Source organism: Amphiura filiformis, chromosome 15 (assembly GCF_039555335.1).
Source record: "Amphiura filiformis chromosome 15, Afil_fr2py, whole genome shotgun sequence".
Taxonomy (NCBI): Eukaryota; Metazoa; Echinodermata; class Ophiuroidea; order Amphilepidida; family Amphiuridae; genus Amphiura; species Amphiura filiformis.
The window spans coordinates 7,981,956-8,006,958 of record NC_092642.1 but is presented as its reverse complement, the minus strand read 5'-3'; the positions used below and the strand labels follow the sequence as shown (position 1 = coordinate 8,006,958).

Below are 25,003 nucleotides of genomic sequence, written 5' to 3'. Positions count from 1 at the left end.
GATGATAGAGCCTTTGCCAATTATACTTTGGACTGCCAGTCCAGTGGACAATTTCTAATCGGTCAATTAAACTGTGTGCAAGCAAAGTGAATAATATGCAAAGCTGCATTTTAAGGTCTAGCTTGCAGATCTGTATACTAATGAGGTATTGATATTAATTGCTTTGCATCCAGCTATTGGTTTAGTCATGCCTCATTTCAGACACTGTTCTTAATTGTGTTCAATTGAGAAGTTTACATTTTACGAGAGAACACAGAGGGTACCAACTATCTTGTTTGTGAATGGATATAAATATTGATACAAAGTACCGAGTGAAAGTGAGCCATTTTGGAATTGCTTCAGCCGGTCAGCTGCTTCTTGTATCAAGCCACAGATTTAATCATGATGTTGTAAATTGATCTTACAGGTTGATGATATTCTTGATGAAGTAATCAGTTTGGAATCAAGCATTGGAGAAGACACATTAACACAGTATTTACAGTTAACAGACGCACCCATTCAATCAGCGGTAAGTTTCGGTACAACTTTGCATTTCTTGTCTGTTTTGTGCATCTCTTGTCCTCGCTATATTATTCTGCCATCTTTGTTTTGATCTTCCTCTTCTCCATTTTCCTATTGACCTTTTTTGGTAAATCCATAATTCTGTTAGACCTGGGATGTTGTTACGCCGATGCGCACATTGTTTTTGCGCACTGCACAGCTTTCAAATGCACAGTAACGGTGTTCGCTAAACGATGTGCACATCGGCGTGATGTCAAATGACGACATCTCAGGTCTAACCGTAAAGAATTCGGGGATTTACCAAAACGGTCTATTGCCTTTGGTGAGTCGTAGTAAAAAAAATATGGGGGTGGCTATCGAAAAATTGGGGTGACCAAAATCAAGTTAGTGTCATAATTGATGTTGTTATAAGGGCTCTTTTTGAAATTCCCTTACACAGGAAGGTGTGCGCCATCCTGCAGCTTTCCTGTGCTAGCCTTCTTTTGTTAAAATCCTGTGTGATTATAACACTGCAATTAGCCACTTCACTGACTTAAATTAGGAGCGCTTTCCTGACCGAGCTTTCCTAAGGCGCGCGCTTAGCGAGGGGAATCCTGCCTTCTTTCTGTGTGAAAACGTGGTAGGGTATTTCAATATGAGCCCTAAAGAAGTACATTACAAATTAGGGAAATATTGGGCTAGTCATGGAATGAATCCCTAAATAGATTCTTGCAAATATGCTTGTAAGAAGATATGCATGACAAAAATTAAAAAAGAACAAAAATAAACAACAGTACTTGGATACTTTGGAAGAATTATATGATTCCCACAACGTTCCTTTGCTAGGATCAAAATTTAGTCTGGCGTTGTGTGAAGAAATTCTATAATGAATAAACACTCACAGCAAAGAAACCAATGTCTTGGCAGCCTAGTGATTCTCACCAGGTACATGTAACATTAAATAACCCACCTACATTTACATCACCCCCATAACCGGCCTACAAATACATCACTCAGGAGGGTAATGTGTTACGCCCCTTTTGAGCTTTTACTACTATATACTAGCAATAAACGTCTACAAACTGGAAACTGGGTTGAACATTGATCCAGAGAGTACCCAGAACCTCCTTTAATCATTATTGAAATTTTCAGTAGCTCATTTGGGTAGGAAGTTTCACATTTTTGAAGCTAATGAGATCTGTTAGATTTCATGGTATATTTTTAGTTTATTTGCATGTTCCATGTATTGCAACATAAATGGGGGCATGAACTGTTCTTGAACTATGATTCACTGCGATTAGACCATGTTGATTTATAAATAAAACATGATTTGAAAGTTACTTGAAATTATTGAGTTATTTTTAGAATGCGCTAAAGTCAAAGATGTTATTTTTATAAGTTTTATTATGATACATGGAATTTATACTTTTCAACATTTTATCTATAGCTCAAGAATCTCAAGATCTTTTGAACATAAATAAACACATCAACACTCCTAATAGTTTTGTCCTGATGAAGTCGGAGCTAATCCTGACGAAAGCTTGACAGTTTTAATACTTACCTGACAGCGAAACTGTTGAAACTGCAATATCACTATGGACCACAATGGCCTCATCCCAATGCCATAGTTCAATAACCTCAGTTAAACAATCATAGAGCAAAATTTGACCTCAAGTTGCAGAGTATGCATGCCTGCCAACTGTTCCGATTTAATCAGATTCGTTCCGATTTTTGTGACCTTTGACCTCAAAAATCGGAACGAATCCGATTTGAAATGCAAAAAAAAAAAAATTTTTTTTTTTTTTTTTTTTTTAGATTTTTTTTCAAAGTTTTTGGCGACTTTGGAGAACCACTGGACCTATTCTGAACTGCTAGGATCATAAGGATCATTCACAGTTAATTTTTAAAAAAAATTGGAAAAAATTACAAACAAATTACAGTTTGTTAGTTATGCAAACCATTAACCAATATTTACCTCTTCATGTAGCACATATTATAAATGCATGCAAAACCAATGCATCTATAATATGTGATACATGAAGAGGTAAACACTAGTTAATGGTTTACATATTAAGGATAACAAACTAATTTTTTGTAATTTTTTTTTCAATTTTTTTCAAATTACCTGTGAATGATCTTAGCACTTCAGAATAGGTCCTGTGGTTCTCTAAAGTTGCCAAAAACTTTGAATTTAAAAAAAAAAAAAAATTATAAAAAAAAATTTAATAAAATTTTTTTTTTTTTTTTAAATTTTTTCCCAACCTTGAATAACAAGTATAACTTCTTTTTTTCCAAAGTTTTGTTTCGCTTCTTGCTTCACTCTAATTATACACCAACCTTAGTTCCAAAGGTTGGCAAGCATGTGCCGTTCACGGGAGAGCGTGTGCCCATGACGCCCGGATCGCGCACCCTGTACAGATTTTTATTTTTACAATGTTGGCAGGTATGATGAATTTGTGTACCCAAATTTTCAAAGGTCATTTAATGAATGTGCAACTGTGTTGGGGTTAAAGAACTGTGCCCTAATAGATGAGCATGTTGTGGATCCTAGTGTATGCACATCACTTTTAAACTTAAAATTTTAATAGCAAAAAATACATTGTATGTACACTCTAATGAACTTGCTAGTAATTAATACCCTTTCAACTTGTTATTCTTTTAGATGCCAGTATCACATAGTTACATGGACCCTGTAGGTAGCCCAGGACAAATGCAGCAAGTGGCCATCCCAAACACATCCATATCTTGCCCAGCAGACCTTAATGTCAACACAGAGGGCCTCCATGATGGCCTCCATTTGTCTGATGACCAAGCCAGAGCCTTCGCCAAGGAGAGACAAAAGAAAGACAATCACAACATGAGTAAGTTTAGTCACAAATAAATTGTGGATTACTATAGAATATCCTCATAAAGGTTGTCAAACAAGATACACATCTTTGTCCTGAACCCCAATCAAAACAATCGCAACACACTGTCTATGACATAGTGATATAACCAATTCTAGGACGAATACATGTTTCATATTTGTTCTTCATATGTGACAAGATCAAGTGGAATGAGTCACATGTCCACCCTGGTCGAAAATGAGTTTTACACATTTTTCTAAAGAAGACATATAGAGCTTTCAGAAACTGAAACCCCATGTTGATACGACTTTTCTTCGTGAAGTTCCGTCAATTTATCAATCGCTGAAAACAATATAAAACAAAAGAATTTTAACACTTTCTTTGCCAATATCTCAAAATCAATATTAGCGACATGCGACTCATTTCCCTTGATCGTGTCACATACATGTATGTGTTAAACAGAACATGCAAAACACTGGGGTACATGTGGTATACATTTGATGTGTATATGATACATGTAATAAATACATATAATACATTTTTACATGTCCTGCACATGTTAGTGAACAAGCTGCCTCATCCTGCACAATGACGTAAGTGTCTGCAAGTCATTCAAGTCACTCATATACATAGTTTTCTATTTTCAACTTCCAATATCACCTTCATGTAGTATGCATCTGAAAGCAGTGCTGTTTATAGTGAGTATCAAAATATGTTCACTTCCTCTGTAAGTGCAACCATGACATACATGTCTGTTCTTGGATATATCCAAACTGTACTGAGATAGATTGATCACAGTCTGAGGTTAACACCCTACTCTTTTCTATACTGACTGGACTACACATATAGATACAGCTGTTTGTACATAGGACTGTTGACTTAATGTTCCCTTCCAAAAGAGGGAGTACTCTTAAAGTTCATTTGCACAATAGAGATCTTTCAAAAGAACAACTAGCATGTGGAACAAGGAAATGTTTCCAAGTATGCTGCCAAGTCACATAGGTAACTATAAGGTGACCTATTTAATTGAATACGAAGAGCCCCTTTCGTTAGAGGGTACAAATGTATATGAGTGAACTTGGAAGGTCATGTCAGCAAGTGGTTACGGATTGGGTTGGGTGCCTAGATTTATTGGCGCTTATCAGTTACTCATACCATTGGCACCATTTGCCAATCATATTCAATACGGGAGACAAGGCAAATCAATATATTCAGGAAAGAAAGACTAGTTTTAGATGCATGTCTGTGAGAGCAAGTATGGAAGCAAGTGGTTGTACTGGAGGTTAAGCCAAGCCATATGCACCAGAAACTTGCCCATTGTGCCACACTTTCCATATTTGTGTACATATGGAACCTGGGTGTATTTAAAGTTCTACAAAAAATCATAGTCATTCTTTGAAGTTTCCAAATTTACTTCACCTCTAACCTCCTTGCACTTTATTTGCTGAGTAATATGGTATAGTAATATAATGCTATCTAGCTGGCTCCTAATTTTTACTGACATTCATAAAAACCTGATTTCTGTGTCAATTTCATCAAATTTCCTGTTTGTCATGTCTGTTCACAGTTGAAAGAAGGCGGCGTTTTAACATCAATGACCGAATCAAGGAATTGGGAACCCTCATACCAAAAACAATTGACCCGTAAGTACTTCACATATCAACAGCTTATTTATTTCCCCCTAATCATGAGTAATGTTAGTTATGTTCTCGAGTAAGTACTGCACATATCAACGGCCTGTTTATTTCCCCCTAAACATGAGTAATGAATGTTACTGATGTTCTCAAATTCAGCACACTATTGTGTGCTCTGAATTGACCATTATCCATTTTGTGTGGTATCTAATACTATGTTGTACCATGTTGGAGGTTGCCATTGCATGCGGAAGAAGCATCCATATACACTGAAAAGGTGTCTGTGTATGTGGCCGCTGTGCGCGTCCACCAAGTTGCGTTCAAAAGTATGTGATAGCAGGGTAATGGCAGCTTGCATAGTGTTGGCGACTGCCATTTAGCCCAATCTTATGTATTACCTGATACGAAGGGATGTAGATGGAGACGGTTTATAAGTGTGCGCAATTCATCAGTATGCAGGGATCATGATGATAAATTTGACAAATTTGTCTGAACTGCATCACAAACATTGCTTGATTGATAAATTGGAAAGAAACTGAAACTATATTATGAATGTTAATTAATTTATTTTTAATTTATTTTCTTCAGTGATTCAAGACAAAACAAAGGTACCATCTTAAAAACATCAGTGGACTACATCAAGAGATTGCAGAAGGACCAGACCAAATATAAGCAAATAGAATCAAGACAAAAGCAACTGGAAAGAGCCAACAGACTAATGATGCTCAGGATACAGGTACGAGAAACAAATCAATCAATAAATATGGCCATGAACAATAATTGTCTGGTTGTCCTGCAACAATCAACTCAACACAAAATAAATAAAATAACAAATAAGGCTACTAAACATAATTGGCTAGTTGGCCTCCAGTGTAGCAATTAACCCAACATGAACCAAATAAGCAGCAAATAAGGCCACCCAAAATAATTGTTTAATTGTCCTCCAACAATCACAACCCAACATGAAATAAATAATGCAACAAATATAGTCGTTTGTTTTTAGATTCTCATAAACTTTCCACAAAGTGTTAAAGATTTTTATCTTTAGACCATATGGGTGCAAATGTCTGATATTTTAATCACACATTAATGTCTTTTTAACGTCATATCTTCAAGTATGTTCCTACACTTAAGTTACTGATAATAAGTTTAAGGCTATACAAGTAGCTCCTGTCTGCTATCAAGGTTGCCAACATCTGCAGCCCATTTTGTTGGTGCAACACTTTAAGTCGCACAGAATCAAACAAAACAACTCCTAAAATTTGTAGAAAGTATCCACTTTTACCTAACATTGAATGATTTTCTGGGAATCTAATCCAGAAATTGTTTTTAAGAACGTCATGATGTGATATTTTTGTGGTAAAATTTACGAAAATTTTTCAAGTTGGCATGTTTTTCAATTGCTAAGTCACCCAAAGGTTCAAAATCATAGTGCCCATTTTGGAATCATGGGGCAGTAGTTGAACATCGCCTAATTGGGCTACCAACTTGAGGTTCTGGCAACCCTGTCTGGTTTATAAATATCCCATGAACAGCAGGAAATTTGAGTGGGGAAGAGGGAAGGATATACTTTAAGAAAAGGATGTTGCCTGAGTTTGTTTGCTACAAAACAGATGCTTCTTATAATCAATTGATGTACAATTAGTTACAAATTCCAGACATATAACAACCTGGTTTGGGAATACACAAAGAATATTGTCCCAACAACCAAGTTTGTCAAAAGTGTCTCTTTAGGTACGATCTGGCTCATTTCAAAGGTCAAAGGCCTATTTATTGTGCAGTTCAGTGTCTGTTTTTATCATGCAGACTATTTATGTCTGTCCTTCAGAAATTGCTTAATCCCAGCAAATCCCACTAAATCCCACACCCTGGGCACCTCCTCCCCTGGAACTGGTGGGTCTGGTTTGGAAACTCCCCACCCCAAACCCCACCTAAGAAGAAGGGTTATGGTTAATAAAATAGTTGGATGTGCTCATAACATATGTCTGAAATAGCCCAGGGCATGTTGGCCTGAAGATGAAATGCCTGATTACTGCTATCTCAACAGTATTACTTATTGATTAAACATATTTTGATGTGTGTGGTTTTTTAAGACGATTATAATATTTCCATGGCATATTTTCTCCCTCTCCAGGAACTTGAAATGAGATGCAAGGATAACAACATCCCAACCACAGCTCTTAGTAGCGACACAAAAACCGAGAACATTGCAACAGAATTTATGCGTCTTCAAGGCACCGGTCTGGACTTAAAAATCAAAGAAGAACCACCAGAGTCACCTCGTCATCAGGTGCCAAATTACACAGACTTGACAAATGTCAGCAATACAGACAATGTATTTCAACCAGAAATCATGCCGCATAGCAGCAATCCTAGTTTAGCTACTAATATCTTAGAAGACATGGTAGACGATAGTCCACCGCCAATTGTCACAGATCTGTTGTTGTCACAGTCGTCGCCGATGGCATCACTTCAGAGCAGCAGGAGGAGTAGTCTAAGCATGGACGATATGCATGATATGCACGACATGCCGCCCTCTGATTTCTTGTCAACATGAAAGTGAGAGGAAAATTTGTTGGTGCGAATGTGTGAAGGCCACTGTGATAGCGTCTGTATGATTATCAGTTTATCAGCAATTTTAAGGCAGTATGTTGATAAACATACATATAAAATAACAAGCTCGCTTTTGTAGAATAGCGTGAGTGACATGAACAAAATTTGACATTATTGAACAATTGATTGCCATATGGCAGCTATTGCATGACCTTCATATATTCACACAACAAAATCACAGGCACATTATGTGCTGCCGCGTACCGAGTCAGCTTCGTTGCAACTTGTTGCCAATTTCACATCAAATTATGGCATAACTTTACAAAGATGTCAAGATTGAAAGAAACATAGAAGAATAATATGGCTTGAAAGTTCCAAACTAACTGCATGTGTTTATATTGTTAAAAAGAAATTCTATATTTTGTAACACTAGCTAATCATCAAGATTTCAAGACTGCTGTTTTGGTGTCAAAAGATATATATTGTTAGTTTCCTGTAAATGTGCAAATAAAATATTGACATGATTATTTCTTGAAGGCAATGTTAGCAGATTGTGAAAACAAAATGCATGGTTTGGTATTCATTACAATTTTGGCAGAAAGTGTGTAGGAAATGATCCGGTATACCTTAGGAAGGCGAGGTTGATATCAGATATGGTCTAACCCTGTCTTTTGCATTACCGACCTAAGTGTATAATATCTACAGGAAGTGGTCTCAAAATGATTGGGTTATGCAAAATGGGTATGTCTTTTGTAAAGGCATCCATTTTTAAACCTCCGGTATTTGTCAGTTACGTAATTGTAGCATTATGCCTCATAGAAATTTCACTGAAAACCAAACCTGTAAGTTGATATTTTATGGTTCGTTTGAAGTTATTTAAGTTGTTATTGTTTTGTCCCCTTGTACCTGGTTGCCTTATGTAGTAGCAATAATATATGGGGTTACAAGCTGTCTTTACCGAGGAAAAATTCTTTGATTTTAGTTTGTAGTAACATTGCTTACTTGCTCAGTATCTGAAAAAAACTTGTGTGTGTGATGCTGATTGGCAACTGTTAACTCCCTTGATTGAGGTGGATCATGCAGTGTGTTGCCTGGTAGTTTTACGCACTAAAAACTCACTGTTGTGAAGATTGCCAGATGCACCAGAAGTTCAGCAAACTGGAAGTGACCCACTTGAGATGAATCTTGACACAGCTTGTTGGTCATGAAAACAGTTGTGAGTACTTCTGGTACACATTGCAAAAGGTGGAGTGGGTGCATGTTCTGGCACTCTATAAATGTCATTGATTGATTGATTGATTGATTGATTTAAAGTGGAAACATGCCTGATGCTGGTAATACAGATAATAGGTTAACTGTATTGCCTGTTTGGCAATGGAGTGATGCAGAGTGCCCAGTATAAACACACAGAATGTCCCCATTGTTACCTGCTTGGGAAGGTTAATTGTATAATAACCCTGTGGGCACTACCGGCCAAATTATCATTGTCTAAGAACTATTTTGATTGGTTACAAAGAGGGCTATATCATGTATTGAGCCAATCAGAGATATTTTAAGAATAATCAGTAGGGCTGAAAGGAATCAAGTTAAAAATGGCTAAGATCTAAAAGCTCAAGTGTGATAGGTTACTTGCATGATAATATCATATAATTAACCAATGGGGGACTCTGTAAGAAATGCAATAGTGCTCATGGGGTTAAGATTTTATATAAAGTATGTGAATTTTGACCTTAAGATTTCATACAGTACATATGGACTTTGACCTTTTTGTAAGATATTAGCATGCTCTGACCTAACTGATCAACAGAAATGCATTACAGATATGAAATCTATTTTAACTGAGAGTAGCCAATACAAGCAAATCCTCAAGAAATTAATCACATAAAAAAATAGGCTGTATCCTCAGGGTATAGTTATTTTGGTAATAATTCAATTTTATTGAAACAACTCAATTTGAATATGTGAAATCATTTTGAAAAATATACAAATTCTAATAAAGCAACTTGTGAAGAATGTTAATTTTCAAAAATGAACATATATATTCTGAGAATAAGGCAGAAGTTTGTAAGCATTTCCAAAAAGAGAGAAATATTTTGGAATGTATGGTGTAAATTATTTCATGCATGTTCTGCTGGACAGACAAATATAATGAGTTTTAAATAAAAAGAAAATCAAATCAATATTCAGCTTGTTAGGAGTGTGGGGGATTTTGGTCAATATACAGCTATTTTAGAGTTGGCGAAAAGATTCATTTGAGGGGATATAATAGTGGGAAGCATGTCTGATGGAGATGTTTTGTCAACTCTGCACCAAAATGTCAAAACACATGTTAGCTAAATGAATTTTAAAATATATTGAAGATAGTGCAGCTTTTTTATTCCTTCATTTCATACTTCATTGAGTAATTGTTTCTAGTTGATGGGGAGGTTATGCAAGGTATGTTTGCAGAGGCAGTGCATGATTCTAGGAGGGATGGGCCTAACGTGAGATAGGTGTATTATTCTCTGTAACACTAAACAAAACAACACAGTTATACATATTCCCTGTATATATATTACTTGTAAATAGCTTCCTCCTCTGTATCAACTACAAATTAAGCATATATTATGCATTTCCTGTGAAAGCATGTTGGGTTAGAATTTCCGAAAATATATTATCTTTTTATAAAACACATGTTAGTTGTAGCTCATATATGTACACAATTTCACATGCTATCAGATACAGATATTTTTTGTATTGTTTAGGTTTAGCAAGATAATTTTATTCCTTATACAGATATATAATTATATTCCATGTATATGAAGTATTAATTAAGACTAATTAGTTACTAATGCTGTTTGGTAGCTGCTTGAACATGTGGCATATTTTAACTCGGACTCAGTAAGTTTCCTTGAAAATGCACAAATAATGCACTCAAATTGCATAGAATGATATGCAGGAATATTATTAACAAAAGTTAATGTCGTCTGTAAATAATTTTATATTTCATTTCAAACTTTGTCCGAAAACTACAAGATGATTGTAATTGTTAATGAAATAGGCACTTACTATATTCTTGTATTTTGCTGACAAATTATTTTTTCCTGCTTCATGAGCTATAAAATCTGCTTTTTAATCTGGGACCAAATACTGAAGAAATTGGAAACTTGTATTGTCAACATGTTGCTCTTATATTCGCCGATCGCATGTTCATCTCAAAACAAGATTCTACCGCAAAGTGCGTTGCGTGTGCGTACGTCTGTCAAACTTGTTATTTGATTGCCGCGCACACTTTGCAAAAGCCTTCTGGCTCATTGTTAGAAAAGCTTGAGAAACAAAAATGCACTTTTTGCGTTTGTAGAGTGGACCTCGTTTTTGTAGCAAGATGGCGGATCCGTGCAAAGGGTGAATACAGTCATTGTATCGCATGTGCCTCATTACCCATAATACACTTGTTCATCAATAAATTTGACATTTGTTAATTATGTAGTTAAAACTACAATGAGGTGCATTGAGTATTTTTCAAAATGGTATCTTATTAAAAAAACCTTCATTCAAAATTATTTAGTGTTGAAATGCATCTTGTGGTGATGTTCTCAATATGCATGTGAAAAGCTAGAAAATTCAATACCTTATAAATATCTCGTTTATTGTGAACAAAAACTATCACATGCATTAAAAATTGCATACGACAATAAGATGAATTATTAAAAATATAAATTCATATAATACTCAAAAATACAAATTTTGATTGGTTACTCAGATAATTGTATTACCCAATGGGGGTGCTATACCATGTTAAAAATACGTTTTGGGTTATTCAGTAACCAATACAAATATTGTACACGTACAGTAGAAATTTCAAGTAAATGAACACCGCTGTCAACAGCGTGATGATTCTATGTGTACACCGTGTGATGAATGCCCGTGTGTACATAACGCGGAAGTGAATCCAAACATGCCAACTCGCTCATAATTGGTTGTTTGTATTTTCATTATTGTATTTATGGTCTTACATTTACAGTGTACTTTAAAATACGCAACATACAATCGCTGAATTGCAGTCGAATCGCATTATAGCAGTTGTGTTCATTCAATTCTCGCTATTCGCAATAAGGGCGCCGCCAGCGGTTTGCGATGTAATCGTGATGTATCATGGGAAAAGGTCGACATCCAAGTCCGCGCAATACAAATATTACCATGCTATTACATAGGAACACGTGACAATATTTTTTAGTTTGTCAATATTGAACGGTATTACACGCGAATCGATACTCAATAATACTTAATAATGTGATTTGAAATGTGCACAATTAATTTTTTCTCTATCGATTTGCGTGTAATACCGTTATATTGACAAACTAAAAAATATTGTCACGTGTTCCTATGTAATAGCATGGTAATATTCGTATACGCGGACTTGGATGTCGACCTTTTCCCATGATACATCACGATTTTCCCATGATACATCACGATTACATCGCGAACCGCTGGCGGCGCCCTTATTGCGAATAGCGAGAATTGGAATTTTTACTGTAGTAGGGGGAGTTCCCAATCCCTTCAGTATATTGTCCCAGCTTTTATAGTGTCATCATCAGGGATGAAAGTCCACTTTTGACAAGAAGTCTAAATAAGCCTGAAAAACAGCATATAAAGGACTGAATGGCCCGAAAACAGGCTGAAAATTAAACAATTAGTATAAATCTGGACTACAAAAAGCCTGAATTCAGGCTTACATCCCTGCATCATGATTTTAGTGACATTCTTAAAGGGGGTAACCCTATTGGTTTTGGATATGGATTGTCTTTAAAATTACATAATAATATCAAATATCGCCCCCTTTATGCTGCTTTGTGAAAAAGCGAGAGCATTTTCGGCGTAAATGTGAATAAATAGCCAAATTTGCAATCCAATACCTTGGTATACGTGAATTGCATTCTGGGTAGGTAAGCAACAACAACCATTTCCGTTCAGTATGACTGAATTTAATGCTGACATGCTGTACAATCAATGCCCGGCCCGTATTGAGCGAAAAATATTTGTTTTTTTCGTACCGTTTCAGAAAAAAGGAAACAAAATATATTTCCCCTTGCAATATGTACATTTCAAATGAATATAAAAAAGTTTGGGTTAAAAATGGAGAGGAAAAAAAAAACATTCCGACACGGATTTTGAACCGGTTACCTCTTGCCTCTTGGGTAGAAACATGAAGGCGCTAACCGACTGAGCTAATCGGCCCGCTGCCTCCATCGTGGAAATTTTATAATTAAATCGGCACACCGTCTCAAACGCGTCTCCTCAGCAGTTAGTGTGGTTCGCTTTTTTCACAGAATGTGTATGACGCGAAACCAAAGTAGCTGTTGAGGCGACTGATAGTACGAGATATTTCGTTCATAATTCCCGGCCCAGAAATCAAAGTATTTACCATTGTTTACAAACTGGTATACCTGTAAAAGCCGCTGTGTTTCATGATTTCTCCGAAATACATCGACTTGGAGCGTCAAATTTCAGGATAGTAATGAGAAAAATAGTATCTATTATGTGATACCAAAACCTCATCAACAATGAAAAAATCGGGGGATGATGCTGTCGATCGGGTTACGGACCTTTAAGGTTTGCAGAATTCAAATTTGAAGTTATCTGTTGGTATCTGTATCCAAATCAAGGCATTTTGTGTGATGAGTTACTCGGTATGTTTTATTGGGAATAACTAGTGTTTTTAATTTGAAGTCTTTTCATTTTTTTTAACTGCTGTTAATTTGTTACTTTATTTTTAAGTTGACAGTATTATTTTAATGTAACCAACATATTAAGTAAATGCTTGAAGTAAGTATTTAATGATATTAAAACTTGAAGGATGGTTTTAGTACAGCACTCATTTTGTTGGTGGTATGAACTGAAATATGAGAAACAAAAAGATGGTATAATGGACAGGAAGCAATATACGAGGGGGTGTCCAAAAGTTTTTGAAATCACCAAGAAGTGAAGGAGCTATATCGATGAAATTTTGTCAGTGTAATTACTGGTCCTTATGTACATTATGGTCCAAAAGTGGTCTCATAAGTATGTTTACTTTCTTTACAGGTGGCGCTAGATGGGCAGTAGATTCTTGGTGATTTCAAAAACTTTTGGATACTCCCTCGTATATCATGAGTCCGTTTTTGTGTATGAATTCATTCACATGTGATACTAGTTGACCGCTAGCTATAAAGTCTTCAGCCATATTTATTTATATAACAGTTTGGTGACCTGATAATGCATGTTGTAAATGATATCTGCTCCTGGAGCAAAAATTCAAACCCTAAATCCTAAATCCTGTGCATTTGTTAAGATCAGTATGAATGTTTGACATTGAACTCTATATGGGTAAGTTTTAGGACTTGGGTTATGGCCCAGGACATACAGTGGTACAAAAGAGCATTTCGGTAATACCAGATCATTTGCAAAAGAAACCAAAACTTTGTTACCACATGAGTTTCTTTGTATAGGAGATCAGGGATTACCAACATAGTCAGTAAATAACGGCTGCATTTAATGTATCAACCATTTATTTCTGCTAATACTGCCCAACTATTCAAACAATAGCAGATTTCATAATTCAACTTTTATCACAAATGTGAGTGAATTCATATACAATATGGAGTTGTATGAGAATCAATAGTTTTCAGGGGATGGGTGTGTGATACAGAAGATGATGGTTAAACTGATGTGGTATGTGAGCGGACAAATCAACAATATCTCATCCGTAGTTATAAAAAACAGTGGCATTAGTAAATGAAGGGCTCACTACAGAAGATGTATAAAGGCAAATATATAGTCGGGCGTCTAGTGGATGTTTTTTCCATTGCAACAGCCGCAATGCCTAATTTTCCGCCAGCATCTACCACAGCGTTTACAATTTTTCACAGTATCTTCGCTGTAGAAAACATCGAGATGGAGAACAAAGCCCTGAATGAAGGTATTCACTTCAGCAGAAAATCAAAGCTGTGAACTATAAGTTGCTGTGGGGAACTTCAAAATGACAGGTTGCTATGGAAAAAAACCTACAAAGACATTGGATTATATCATGGCCTTAATGCTGCAGAATGGGACATTTTACATTGTAAAAAGTATAAAATATATATTGATTTGAAGAAAAAAAATACAGAATTGCATGACATGATGAGTGATATGCTCAAGATCTTTGCCTATGGAGGTAATGGAAATTTGGCAATTGGTTCAGTGGATTTATATTGGATTTTTCAAAACTAGTAAATAAATATGGTGGATATATCAACTTGATTTCAGTTATACAAACTGCAGAATTATACCAGTAATTTTCAGAATTGCTAACCAGGATTGATTTCAGTTAGCTAATCAGGATTAACCTTGTAGTTTCTTTAACCAGGGTTAGTTCTATAATAGATAGCCCATAGAATAAAATTGTAATCCAATATATATCCAGCCAAGACCCAATTGCCTAGATAACTGCTTGAGTGCTGTGCACAATAGAAAACAAGCAAATCAAACGGAATTGATTAAAATTAAGTTATTTGTGTTTCTGAGAATCACTAGGTAAATTTTTCTGTAAATATTGTGCGCTCGTATCTTCATGTACTAAGACCATTGCAGTGCTATGATGACTAATGGATAATGATGAATAGTGATGGATAAAGGTGAATAATAAATAGCTGGGTTTACGCTGTGCTTGTTGGAAATAGAATGTACTTTCCTGGTTTTGCTGCAAAAAGAAATGTTTGTACCTAATTTAATACATTTCGCATCGTTTTTATTTACCAAAATGTAAGATTTTAAAAATTATCATGCTTTTTAAATCAAACTAATTTATATATTTTTAATCTCACGCATCAAAAATAGAGTATTTCCTTTTTGGGTATTAACATATTACCAAATATGCTACAGCGTTAGTTTCAATGTTAATATCTGTAGGAAGGTTATCTGTAACCATGGTAACTTCTAGAGAGAATAATGATGGTATAATAGACAGTACTTGGTGGCTGGTGGATTTCAATAATATTTTGTTGTTAGTCTGAATGTCAAATGTTTATAACTCCATTTGGATAATTATTACCGAGATTTTAAATATGTTTTAATTAACTTGTATTTATTTTATTGTATTGTTTCAAACTGGGAAAGTACATTCTAGCAAGGTGACAGTGCATCTTACATGTGCACACCTGATGACAGAAAAAGTGGTTAATTTGTAAGAAAATGTGTATGTGCATTTCAATATGGGATATGGATCTGTGTCAGTAAGTTTGGGGTTTGGAAAAGATGTGCCCTAATAAGGTAATGTCCTAATATGGTAAAATATTTTTCATGTGGGGTGAGCTTGATGATTATGTCATGAATAAAAGATGAGAAAGGATGGAAATAAAAAAAGTGTTTGTGTAAATTATTGTTTCTGCGTCATATTTTACCAGGCAATAAAAAATATGTTCACCAAAGTCTTGACCCTAATCGCAAACTGAAGCTAGATGGCCCTAAATCGGATGATTTACTTATTTTGACTATTTAAAACATAATCAAAAATGGGTACCTTTGTAGAGGGTATGATGGGCAAAAGCAACCTAGTAAAATCACTAAAACAGGTGTTTTTCACTTGAAAATTCAGGGTAATTGAAGGAAATTATATCAAAGTTCAGGCATACTTTTTCAATTAACATTTCAAACAATTAGAGTTAGGAGCCCTAATATTACTTGTCTCCTTTACCGCTAGCAAAATTGCTAGCCCTCTTTACCTTGCCAAAAGCGCCCCCCCCCCCCCTCCTATTCAACAACACAGGGTACACACATCTGTAAGATCTCACACCACCAAAACAATTTGTTCTTCACAGGAGCGACTCAGTTCTTAGCGATAGATATGATGGTTGAAGTCAGCCCTTGCCCGATCCCTAGGAAAAAAAATAAGTAGATTATTTTTTACAACTGACCCTAACAAATCTGATGTCTGGGAATTGCCTAATCTACATGCTTGAGTTTCTATACATAAAACAGAAGAAAAAGGCTGTGTTTTTTTTTAATTACTTGGATCTCCCATCTGTGGTACACTTGCAGGAGTTAACATTACTAATTATGACCAATCAATTATGCAAATTTCTGCCCACTTTAATGCTTATTTAAGGTTAGTAACTATTTGGGAGTTTACAGCATCTTGCGAATGGTAGTGAGCTTTGACAAAATTGCATTGATCATTTCATAGCGAGTGTGTAGAAGAATTCAAATATCGCAGATACTTTTGTAGTTCCTGTGGTTCTTGAGTTATGTTGTAAAGAGGGCTGAAACAACAACACTTTTGTAAAACGTACATAACTCGTTAACAACAAATCAAGCAAGTTTTCGAAGTATATGATTTGTAGAATGAACTTTGCAAAACATCAAAGTGTTATTTTTCAACAATATATTGATTTAGATAATGGCTGCTTCGACCAACAATACCTAGTTTACCTTTAATGCACGCAATGTTTATTTTCTAAGAATTGAAATCAAGGCCACTCAACCATATTTCTATTTGGTGGTATTAAAATCATAAACATCGCAAGTAATATTGATAACCCACTTGTTCATGCAATAAAAGGAATATCACTGCTTTGTCAATGATATTATTCATATTGCATGAACAGATCATGAGATGGGGGTAACAAATTTATCATTCAGTAGACATGAATTTTATTAAATAAATAAATGAATAACACCACAATCCTTCAGTTACATGTATAATACTCCAAACTTGTCCAAGTAGCACGCATAATTGCTGTCTATACCGCATATGCGATCAGCATAGTTGCAATACTCCGCGAGTATGCAGAACCACTGATTGCAGGTGATTAATACGGCTGTATATTGTACGGTAATTATACCGGGTGTCCCCAAAAAAGGTCACTATGTTGATGACGGGAGATACAGCGTGCAGAACTGCTTTCACCAAAAACGTGTTCTTCTCTAATGACCATCTTCCTTTGTTTTTTACCAACAAGAGTCAAGAAGCTCTAAAACTGATTTATTTTCAGTGTACAATATTTAATTTTCCAATGTTTCTTTTGTGCAATAAGTTCAAAATGCAAAATAAGAGAAACATAAAAGGTAAAAATAAATAAATCTGAAAACAAAGGAGTGTTTTTATGGGACACCTTGTATTATGAAAACTGAACAATAGAGAATTATATTATTTGGCTATTAACCAATGAAATGTCGTTATTCATGTCTACTGAATGATCAAAAGCTTTATAGATTATGGAGGCCTACCAAGCAAAGCAGTAAACATTGGAAGGGAAAGACTTGGATCATCATTAAACTCGGAAAACTCCGATTTGAAATGGGTCTATTAAAGCCATTTTGTAACATTTCCATAAAAAAGATTTATTTCTTTTCCCCAAAATGTTAGTTTTCACCATCAGATATATCCATTTTTAATTTTGACTTGAAGAGAATAGGAAAACAAAACAAAAATTGTTATTTAATACCAGCACATGTCACCAATGCACATCAGTCTATCATGACTTAGTTTGGTCCATTTGATGTGGTACGATCTTTCTGCACGCCGTGTGTTTGTATGGGTATTGCGTACACGTTTGAGTAATATTTCGATCGCAATAAATTGTTTTATTCAAAATCTCGGATTTTGTCAGGGTGTGTTACTCAAGTACATTAAAATCATGTAATATGTTAATAAAAACTGTTTAATATGTATAACAACATACAACCAACGTTTCAGTTGATGTAAAAATCAGAATTTTGACAATGTGTGTTCTACCATCAATTAAGTGGAATTTTGCACACTCCCACATGTTTACAGGGATATCATCAATTTGTACACCAGAACACCCCCAAATTTCACATTGTGGCATCTTTGGAACAAGCTTAGATGTGAAATGCAAACAAATGACGACAAATTGTGAAAGCAATATGATCTAGACATCAAAATGAAGGCAGGATAAACAGACCTGAAACTGACCATTTGTGAAAAAAAGAGTAAAATGCTTTAAGGAAAGAGAGGAACATAGTACAAAATCATGCTAAAACAGCTGAAATTGGGCTGTAAAGTACGAATAATGCGTAAATTTCAGGAATAAAAAAAAGAGAAAATCAGCTAAAAAGAGAAAAAGTTTCAGGTATGGATAAATGTCTGTACTTTAATTATTCTATGAGTGAGGATGTCGAATTTGAAAACCATGGTTAGCCTACGTGCACTATCTATTACACTTACGGAGCAAGTTATTTAGATGTTTGCTCCTCAGCAAATGATACAACATTCCTGTAACTGATATAGTCAGCTTAATAAAAGCTGAGATGTTGATGTGTCTCAATGCACAAGCCCCGCATGGAGAGTACATTAGATGTATCAACATCTCAGTACAAGTGCATTATTTTGTACAATTTCTTGAGCAACAAGTGATACGCATTTATTAACCTATTTCATACACAAGAAAAAATCTGTGATTTCTGCTATTTTATAACAGAATTTAACGCATCCGAAAGCACTGCGCGTACTATGTGCCTGTGCAATTAGGCAATATTTATGCGCACCTCATATTTTACTAGCGTTTGCTCCGATTGGTTCACACTATCTAGGAGTGTAAGAAAGGTCAATGTTCTACACATGGTCTTGTTTTGCTTACAGATTTAGAACATGAGTATTATTGGCATCATGAACAGATGATAACAGACATAGGTGTCATTTAAATCTTTTAAATACTTTATTTCCGTTTCTTCCAACATAAACCAATTCTCATGTGGTTTCACAACAGGTGAATGGGAATATATGCATCTTTTTATTACAATACAATAATGGACACAAAATCAAGTTGTGGCTGATAATAAACCTTGGGCCCAGTCTATTTGTCATAAAAGCTTGTGTAAAAGGAAATGTTTTTAACACCGATGTTTAGACTTGTTAGGACTTGCATTTTCTTTGAATGTCAAAGCCAATGCTGATATATGAGACATCACTTGAATTAGGTAATCACTAAAAATAGCCATAGCAAGACTGTAACAAACAAAATACTTTTTGCAATAATAGCAAGGTTATGTTTCTATCTTGTGAAATATGGATGTGCCTGTAACTTAACCTTCCAGATACGGCCACAATGCTAAACTGATAAAACTCCTATCAGCACTAAATCAGCAGAAATTATTAGGCTTTTGTTACTCCACCTATGCAATAAATAATCAATTTCTTAAAATTCTGGCTGAAGAAATCTGGACTCATTCAGACAATATCTACACATCATTTTATAATAGCAGCAAGCTAGGCAAACTTACACAAAAGATAATTGATGAGGCCCTGATACTTGGTACTGATTAATTCAAACATTTTGCTATGCAATTCCAATGAAAAAATAACCCACTACTTTAGCTTACAGGTCTGACGGCTTGGTCACAAGTGGCTTGGTCCACTGCTTTTCCCGCGAAACAGCTTGTTGACATATCCCGGAAGTGATGATGTTTTTGTTTTAAGCAGTGGATCGTATAAGTGATCGAGAGAGATGATACCTTCGTCCCAGTTGATTGCTTTGGCCCCTTCATCATCACTTCTGGGAAATGTCAACAAGCCGTTTTGTGTGAAAAGCAGTAGACCAAGCCACTTGTGATCAAGCTGTCAGACCTGATGGCTAATCATTGGATTTGCCTAGCAAAATGTTTGAATTATTTAATCTATTATAATCCTACAAATGCATCTATTTACTTGGTACTGATGTTTCCATAAAGACTTGGGCTTAATTGTTACAAAAATTGCATATCATTCCAAACAGAAGGAGGGGTTTTCAACTTCACACTTGATTACAGACTAGATGTATGCTGTCATTTTCTGTCCAAATTTGATATGTGAAAACACATAACATTTGATGAGGACTTTAACTTGAGGAAAATAAATACATGACTGTAACTGTCATTGGGAAAAACATTCAAATTTTGTTATATATAGCTTTCCTGATGTATTTATGCATTGGGGATATTTCAAAGGTAGGGTCTTAGCTAGGATTTGACATGTACCTGTCATTTTCACCAGACCTCCCTGTCAAAAATTTGACCTGAAAACATACACCAGACCAATGCGCCTTCAGGGGGATCTGTCTGTTCAAATAGCTAATAAAACAGCCTTGGTTTATTAGTCTGGTCCTGTTTTGAGTTTGAGAGCTAGCATTATTAAGTAGAGTTTAGCATCTGTCAAAGGCATTAATCTTGCCCACCCCAGGAGCAAACTGCCCGTCAAAAATGACAGGCAGACAGGTGGCTAGCTAAGACCTGGTCACATTGCAATAGAGGCCGTCAGCCTTTCGCCATCTTGTGGGTACAAACGATCTGCGTGTTCATGCATCGGACACTACGCGCAGGGCGCAGCTTGCCACGCAGCTGTTATCGCGCGTCGATGCAGTGATTTTGCTGTTCACGCATGGAGATCGAACGACCGTCGCAGCGTGTACCCACAAGATGGCGGCATATGACGTCACGCTGACGGCCTCTATAGGGTGGGGTGTTTTGTGTTGAGTTTCCACTTACACTCTTCATTTTCATAAATCATCAAAATGGAATTTTTTGTACTACCACACACCTGAGTGACAGTATACATTTCATATTTTAATGTCAATGAAATTTTACTTTCATATACAACTGAACTCACAATACTTTTCTCTTCAAAATATATATTTCAAAATTCAGGATATTTCTTTAACAAATCACATGCAATTACCATTGGAATTAAACATCTACTTCCAAGGCAATTACTGAATACGCCGTACACCCACAAAGTGTACCATTATGTCATTATAGATAACAGACTCTTTATGAGTGAGCAGTATATTCAGCAACTAATCCTTACTTGTATTGGGTTAAAAATTGTCCACATCAACAAAGTTTCTTTCATTAAAATTGCAAGAAGCCACACATAATACACATATGTTTGTTGTGCACACATTCTGTACATAGTATGTCTCTATCTGTAATTAATTAGTGCCTACATATATTTCAAGTGGGTATGTGGGCGTAGGTTAGAGACGCAGCCAGTACATTCCTCCTCTCAGTCTGTTGTAGTCTGGAAGCTGTTCAATTGGACCTGTAAACAAAAAATAATAATGAGAAAAATTGTTAAAATCTAAATTTGAAGACAAAGGTAATACCTTTATTGTTCTAATTATACACAGGTAACATAGTCAGGTTGATGGTGTTATTCGCTGTAGAAGTAGCGATGTAACAGGATTAATTACCATAGCGATAGGTGAAAACAATTTTTGAATGTATTGCCCTGTTCTATATAAAGCAGGCTGCATTCACCACCTGTCATGCCTGTCTACATGTGTGCAATCATAGATTGAATACAATACTCCTCATGGAACAGGTGCATGTGAAACGTACATGCACTATTATGCGAAATTTCCATAGAATTACGATCCTTTGATAATCAGTGGTGTGATGCAGAGGTGCAGCATACATCTCGTGAAAGTCAATACATTATGCACATATTTAGCCCATTCACCAACCAGGTGTACTAGATACGGGCCTACATGGGGTAACACCATAGTCCCCATCACACCCTACTCAAATGAGGCCTCATTGTCTGACCCTTTAGTGTCAAGACTTGATTGATGGATTATACAGCTTTATTCCATAAGCCATATAACAGGGAAGTTGAATTATGGGAAGGGCGAGGGGAATTACGTCACAATTCTAGAAATGTATCCGAGGTCTAGACATGATGTTATTCAGGTGTCGTAACACTTTTTACAAAAATAAAATTAGTTAGCAGGTTTACAATTTCAAATTATATGTTGAGCATACAATGTATTCTATAGTAAATCAATGGAATATGACTTTGATTGCTGTGGTATTATATGGTTGACAGAATTAGACCGTCTGACCGGCTCGTGTTCTCCTCCGCATTCAGTGTGATTCCAGTCACTTTTAACATAGTGAGTGAAATCAAACTAGCATGCTGTGGAGCTATTATGATGAACATGCATGAGTTGGTACTCTTTGTAACTATTCACCTTACCCGACATTACCCTTATGAACTCACGCCCTCCTGTGCATCGACCCTTTGCATGGTCATCTCAAAACAATGTTCTACCAGCAAAGTGCGTGTTGTGTGAATGTACACCAGTCAAACGTGTGTTTTAATTACCGCGTACGGTTTGCAAAAGCCTTCTGGCGTGTTGCTAGAAAAGCAAGAAATAAAAATGCACTTTTTGCACATGCATTTGCAGGGAGAACCTTGTTTTGGTAGAAAGATGGCGGATCCGTGTAAAGGGCAAATAATCCCTCCATAAAGCCTTGACACTAAGCTAATTTTGTGAAGATTTACAAGGAAGCATCCTCCGAAAAGAATATGCTACTTTAATGTTGTGTAACACCTACCTATTGCTGCCACAGCTGGGCATTTGTCATATATGTGCGTGTACAGACATCTCTGATGGTCTTTGCGCTGATGGCATCAATACGTGCATCTAACTCAGGCAATGGGATACGTCTATTGTAACACAGCATCTGTCTACCGATGTCCTCACAGATTGGTGTAGAACCTGTACCAAAACAAACAACATTATATTCCTCTTAAGATATTTTGCAGTAATGTATACCTTTGACAAGCGCGTACTACCGTGATGTTGCAAAGTTAGGCGCTAACAAAGCGTCGACGCAAAGTTCATTAACAAATTTCCACTCGGCAACAGCAGATTGCATCTGCTGCCAATCAGAGAAAAGTCAAATACAATAAATATGTGATATACACTTAAAATACGCTCTTGTAGCTGTCAACTTCTGCAACATGTTTCAGTATTATCAAGACTGAAAATCAGTATTTTCCATACCAAATCAGTATTTCCAACACTTTCATGTGCAAAAGTGTTGACAGTATTCTTTTTAGCATTTTTTTATCATCCTTCAGTTAAATCAGTACAAAAGTTTGAAAATCACTCCTATTCTGCATCTCTCATAAAAAAAAGTGCAGTGATTTATAGATGAGTTGACCGCAATGTTTATCAACAAAGGCAAGGGATTGGTATATCAATATGCTTGAGTGAACCCCATGCAACCACTGTACTGTTCAATAGCCTCATTGTGATGTGGTCGGGAGTTTTAAAAACACGAGCCCTAAACAAAATATGATGCGTGCGCATACTGCCAGGCAAAAACAAAGGAAATTGGGATGATGCGTGATTGACGTCAGAAGTCAACTCATCTATAGTGCGCTACACACGGGCACAATGTCTAAACATCTAAACAAGACAAATGGCAAATGGAATTCAATGCAAATAAATGTTTTGTGCTACATTATATATGCAAGATCACCTCTCAAACCCTCTTATACATTAAACAACATGGCACTTCAAGAAGCCGCATCACACACATATTTAGGGGTAGAATTCACTCACGATCTCACTTGGAACTCACACATTAACAAAATAGCTGCTAAAGCTAACAGAACTCTGGGATTCCTTCATATGAACTTTATACTCATGCCCAAGCCAAATCAAAGACATGTCATACAAAACTCTGGTTTGTCCAATTCTGGATTACTGTTCTCCTGTATGAGACCCTTTCACAAAGCAAGGAATAAATCAACTGGAGGCAATTCAGAATAGGGCAGCCAGATTTACTAGTGGGAAGTATGAAAGAATGAGTAGTATTACAGCAATCAAAAATAAACTGAACTGGGAACCTCTTCAAAGGAAGAAAGACAGACAGACTATATTCCAGCAAGCAGTTCCTCGCCATTCCAGTGCGAACACTCCTGTGCCCGGTTGAAAGGAACTCATGTAATACATCAACTTCAAATAACTACATCCCCATATCTTGTAACAAAAATTGTTACAAGTATTCATTTAATGCCACGAACACTAGTCGACTGGGAACGCTCTGCCACAGTCAACCAGGGTTTTCTTTAAGCATTTTGCTGAAGGAGTATTTCCAAATTTTTTGGACCCTTTCAATTGTGAATTTTTCCTCTGAAGCTTAGGGTCCAAAACATTGCTCAAGGTGTATTTTTATAATATTTTTGAAGACATTTTTAACAATGTGTGTGTTTTGGAGCAGTGGCGGATCGACTCCCCATTCTAGAAAAATACAGCACTAATTTTTTTGGATTAGACAAATATTATCCTGTTAGAAAGTTTCAGTCAGAAGGGGAGGGGAAAATGAAATGTAAAACATGCTCCCTTACAAGTAAGAAACTTGTGCAAAATTGAAGCAATTTGGTGGACCATTTTGGCACTATAAATGTGTAAAATTTTGTGAATAAGTTTTTGAATAAGTAGTCCATGAAGCCTTTCGCGGACGGCAAGTTTTCCCTATTATGGTAGGACTATAAATTGTGTCAAACATAAAATGGCAAAATGGCCGTTTGTTTATCTACTACGCAGGGGGTTGTTTCCCCCTCAAAACTGGGAAAATTTTGCAAAAATAAGACCTATTTGAAGCGATTTGGTGGACCATTTTGGCACTATTACTGCGCAAAATTTAAGTTTGAACAGCTGAAAATGCTGACAATTCGTGAAATGACGGTCCATGAAGCCTTTC

General features: G+C 36.0%; 2 protein-coding genes across 5 annotated transcripts in view; one reads left to right on the top strand and one right to left on the bottom strand.

Annotated features, from left to right (window-relative positions):
- Nucleotides 1–10,988, top strand: part of LOC140171198 (transcription factor EC-like) — a 73,731-nt gene extending 62,743 nt beyond the window's left edge. For all 4 annotated transcript variants that reach the window (XM_072194410.1, XM_072194408.1, XM_072194407.1 and 1 more), the window contains 5 exons: nt 407–508; nt 3,143–3,341; nt 4,894–4,969; nt 5,549–5,696; nt 7,095–10,988. In XM_072194410.1, coding sequence (XP_072050511.1) covers nt 407–508; nt 3,143–3,341; nt 4,894–4,969; nt 5,549–5,696; nt 7,095–7,517 — 948 coding nt within the window. In that variant the 3' untranslated portion in view covers nt 7,518–10,988. The remainder of the gene's footprint in view (nt 1–406; nt 509–3,142; nt 3,342–4,893; nt 4,970–5,548; nt 5,697–7,094) is intronic.
- A 10,090-nt stretch (nt 10,989–21,078) lies between these two features.
- Nucleotides 21,079–25,003, bottom strand: part of LOC140171197 (mitochondrial-processing peptidase subunit beta-like) — a 29,492-nt gene continuing 25,567 nt past the window's right edge. Inside the window, 3 exon segments of the mRNA XM_072194406.1 lie at nt 21,079–21,545; nt 22,844–22,882; nt 22,885–23,007. Coding sequence (XP_072050507.1) covers nt 21,481–21,545; nt 22,844–22,882; nt 22,885–23,007 — 227 coding nt within the window. The 3' untranslated portion in view covers nt 21,079–21,480.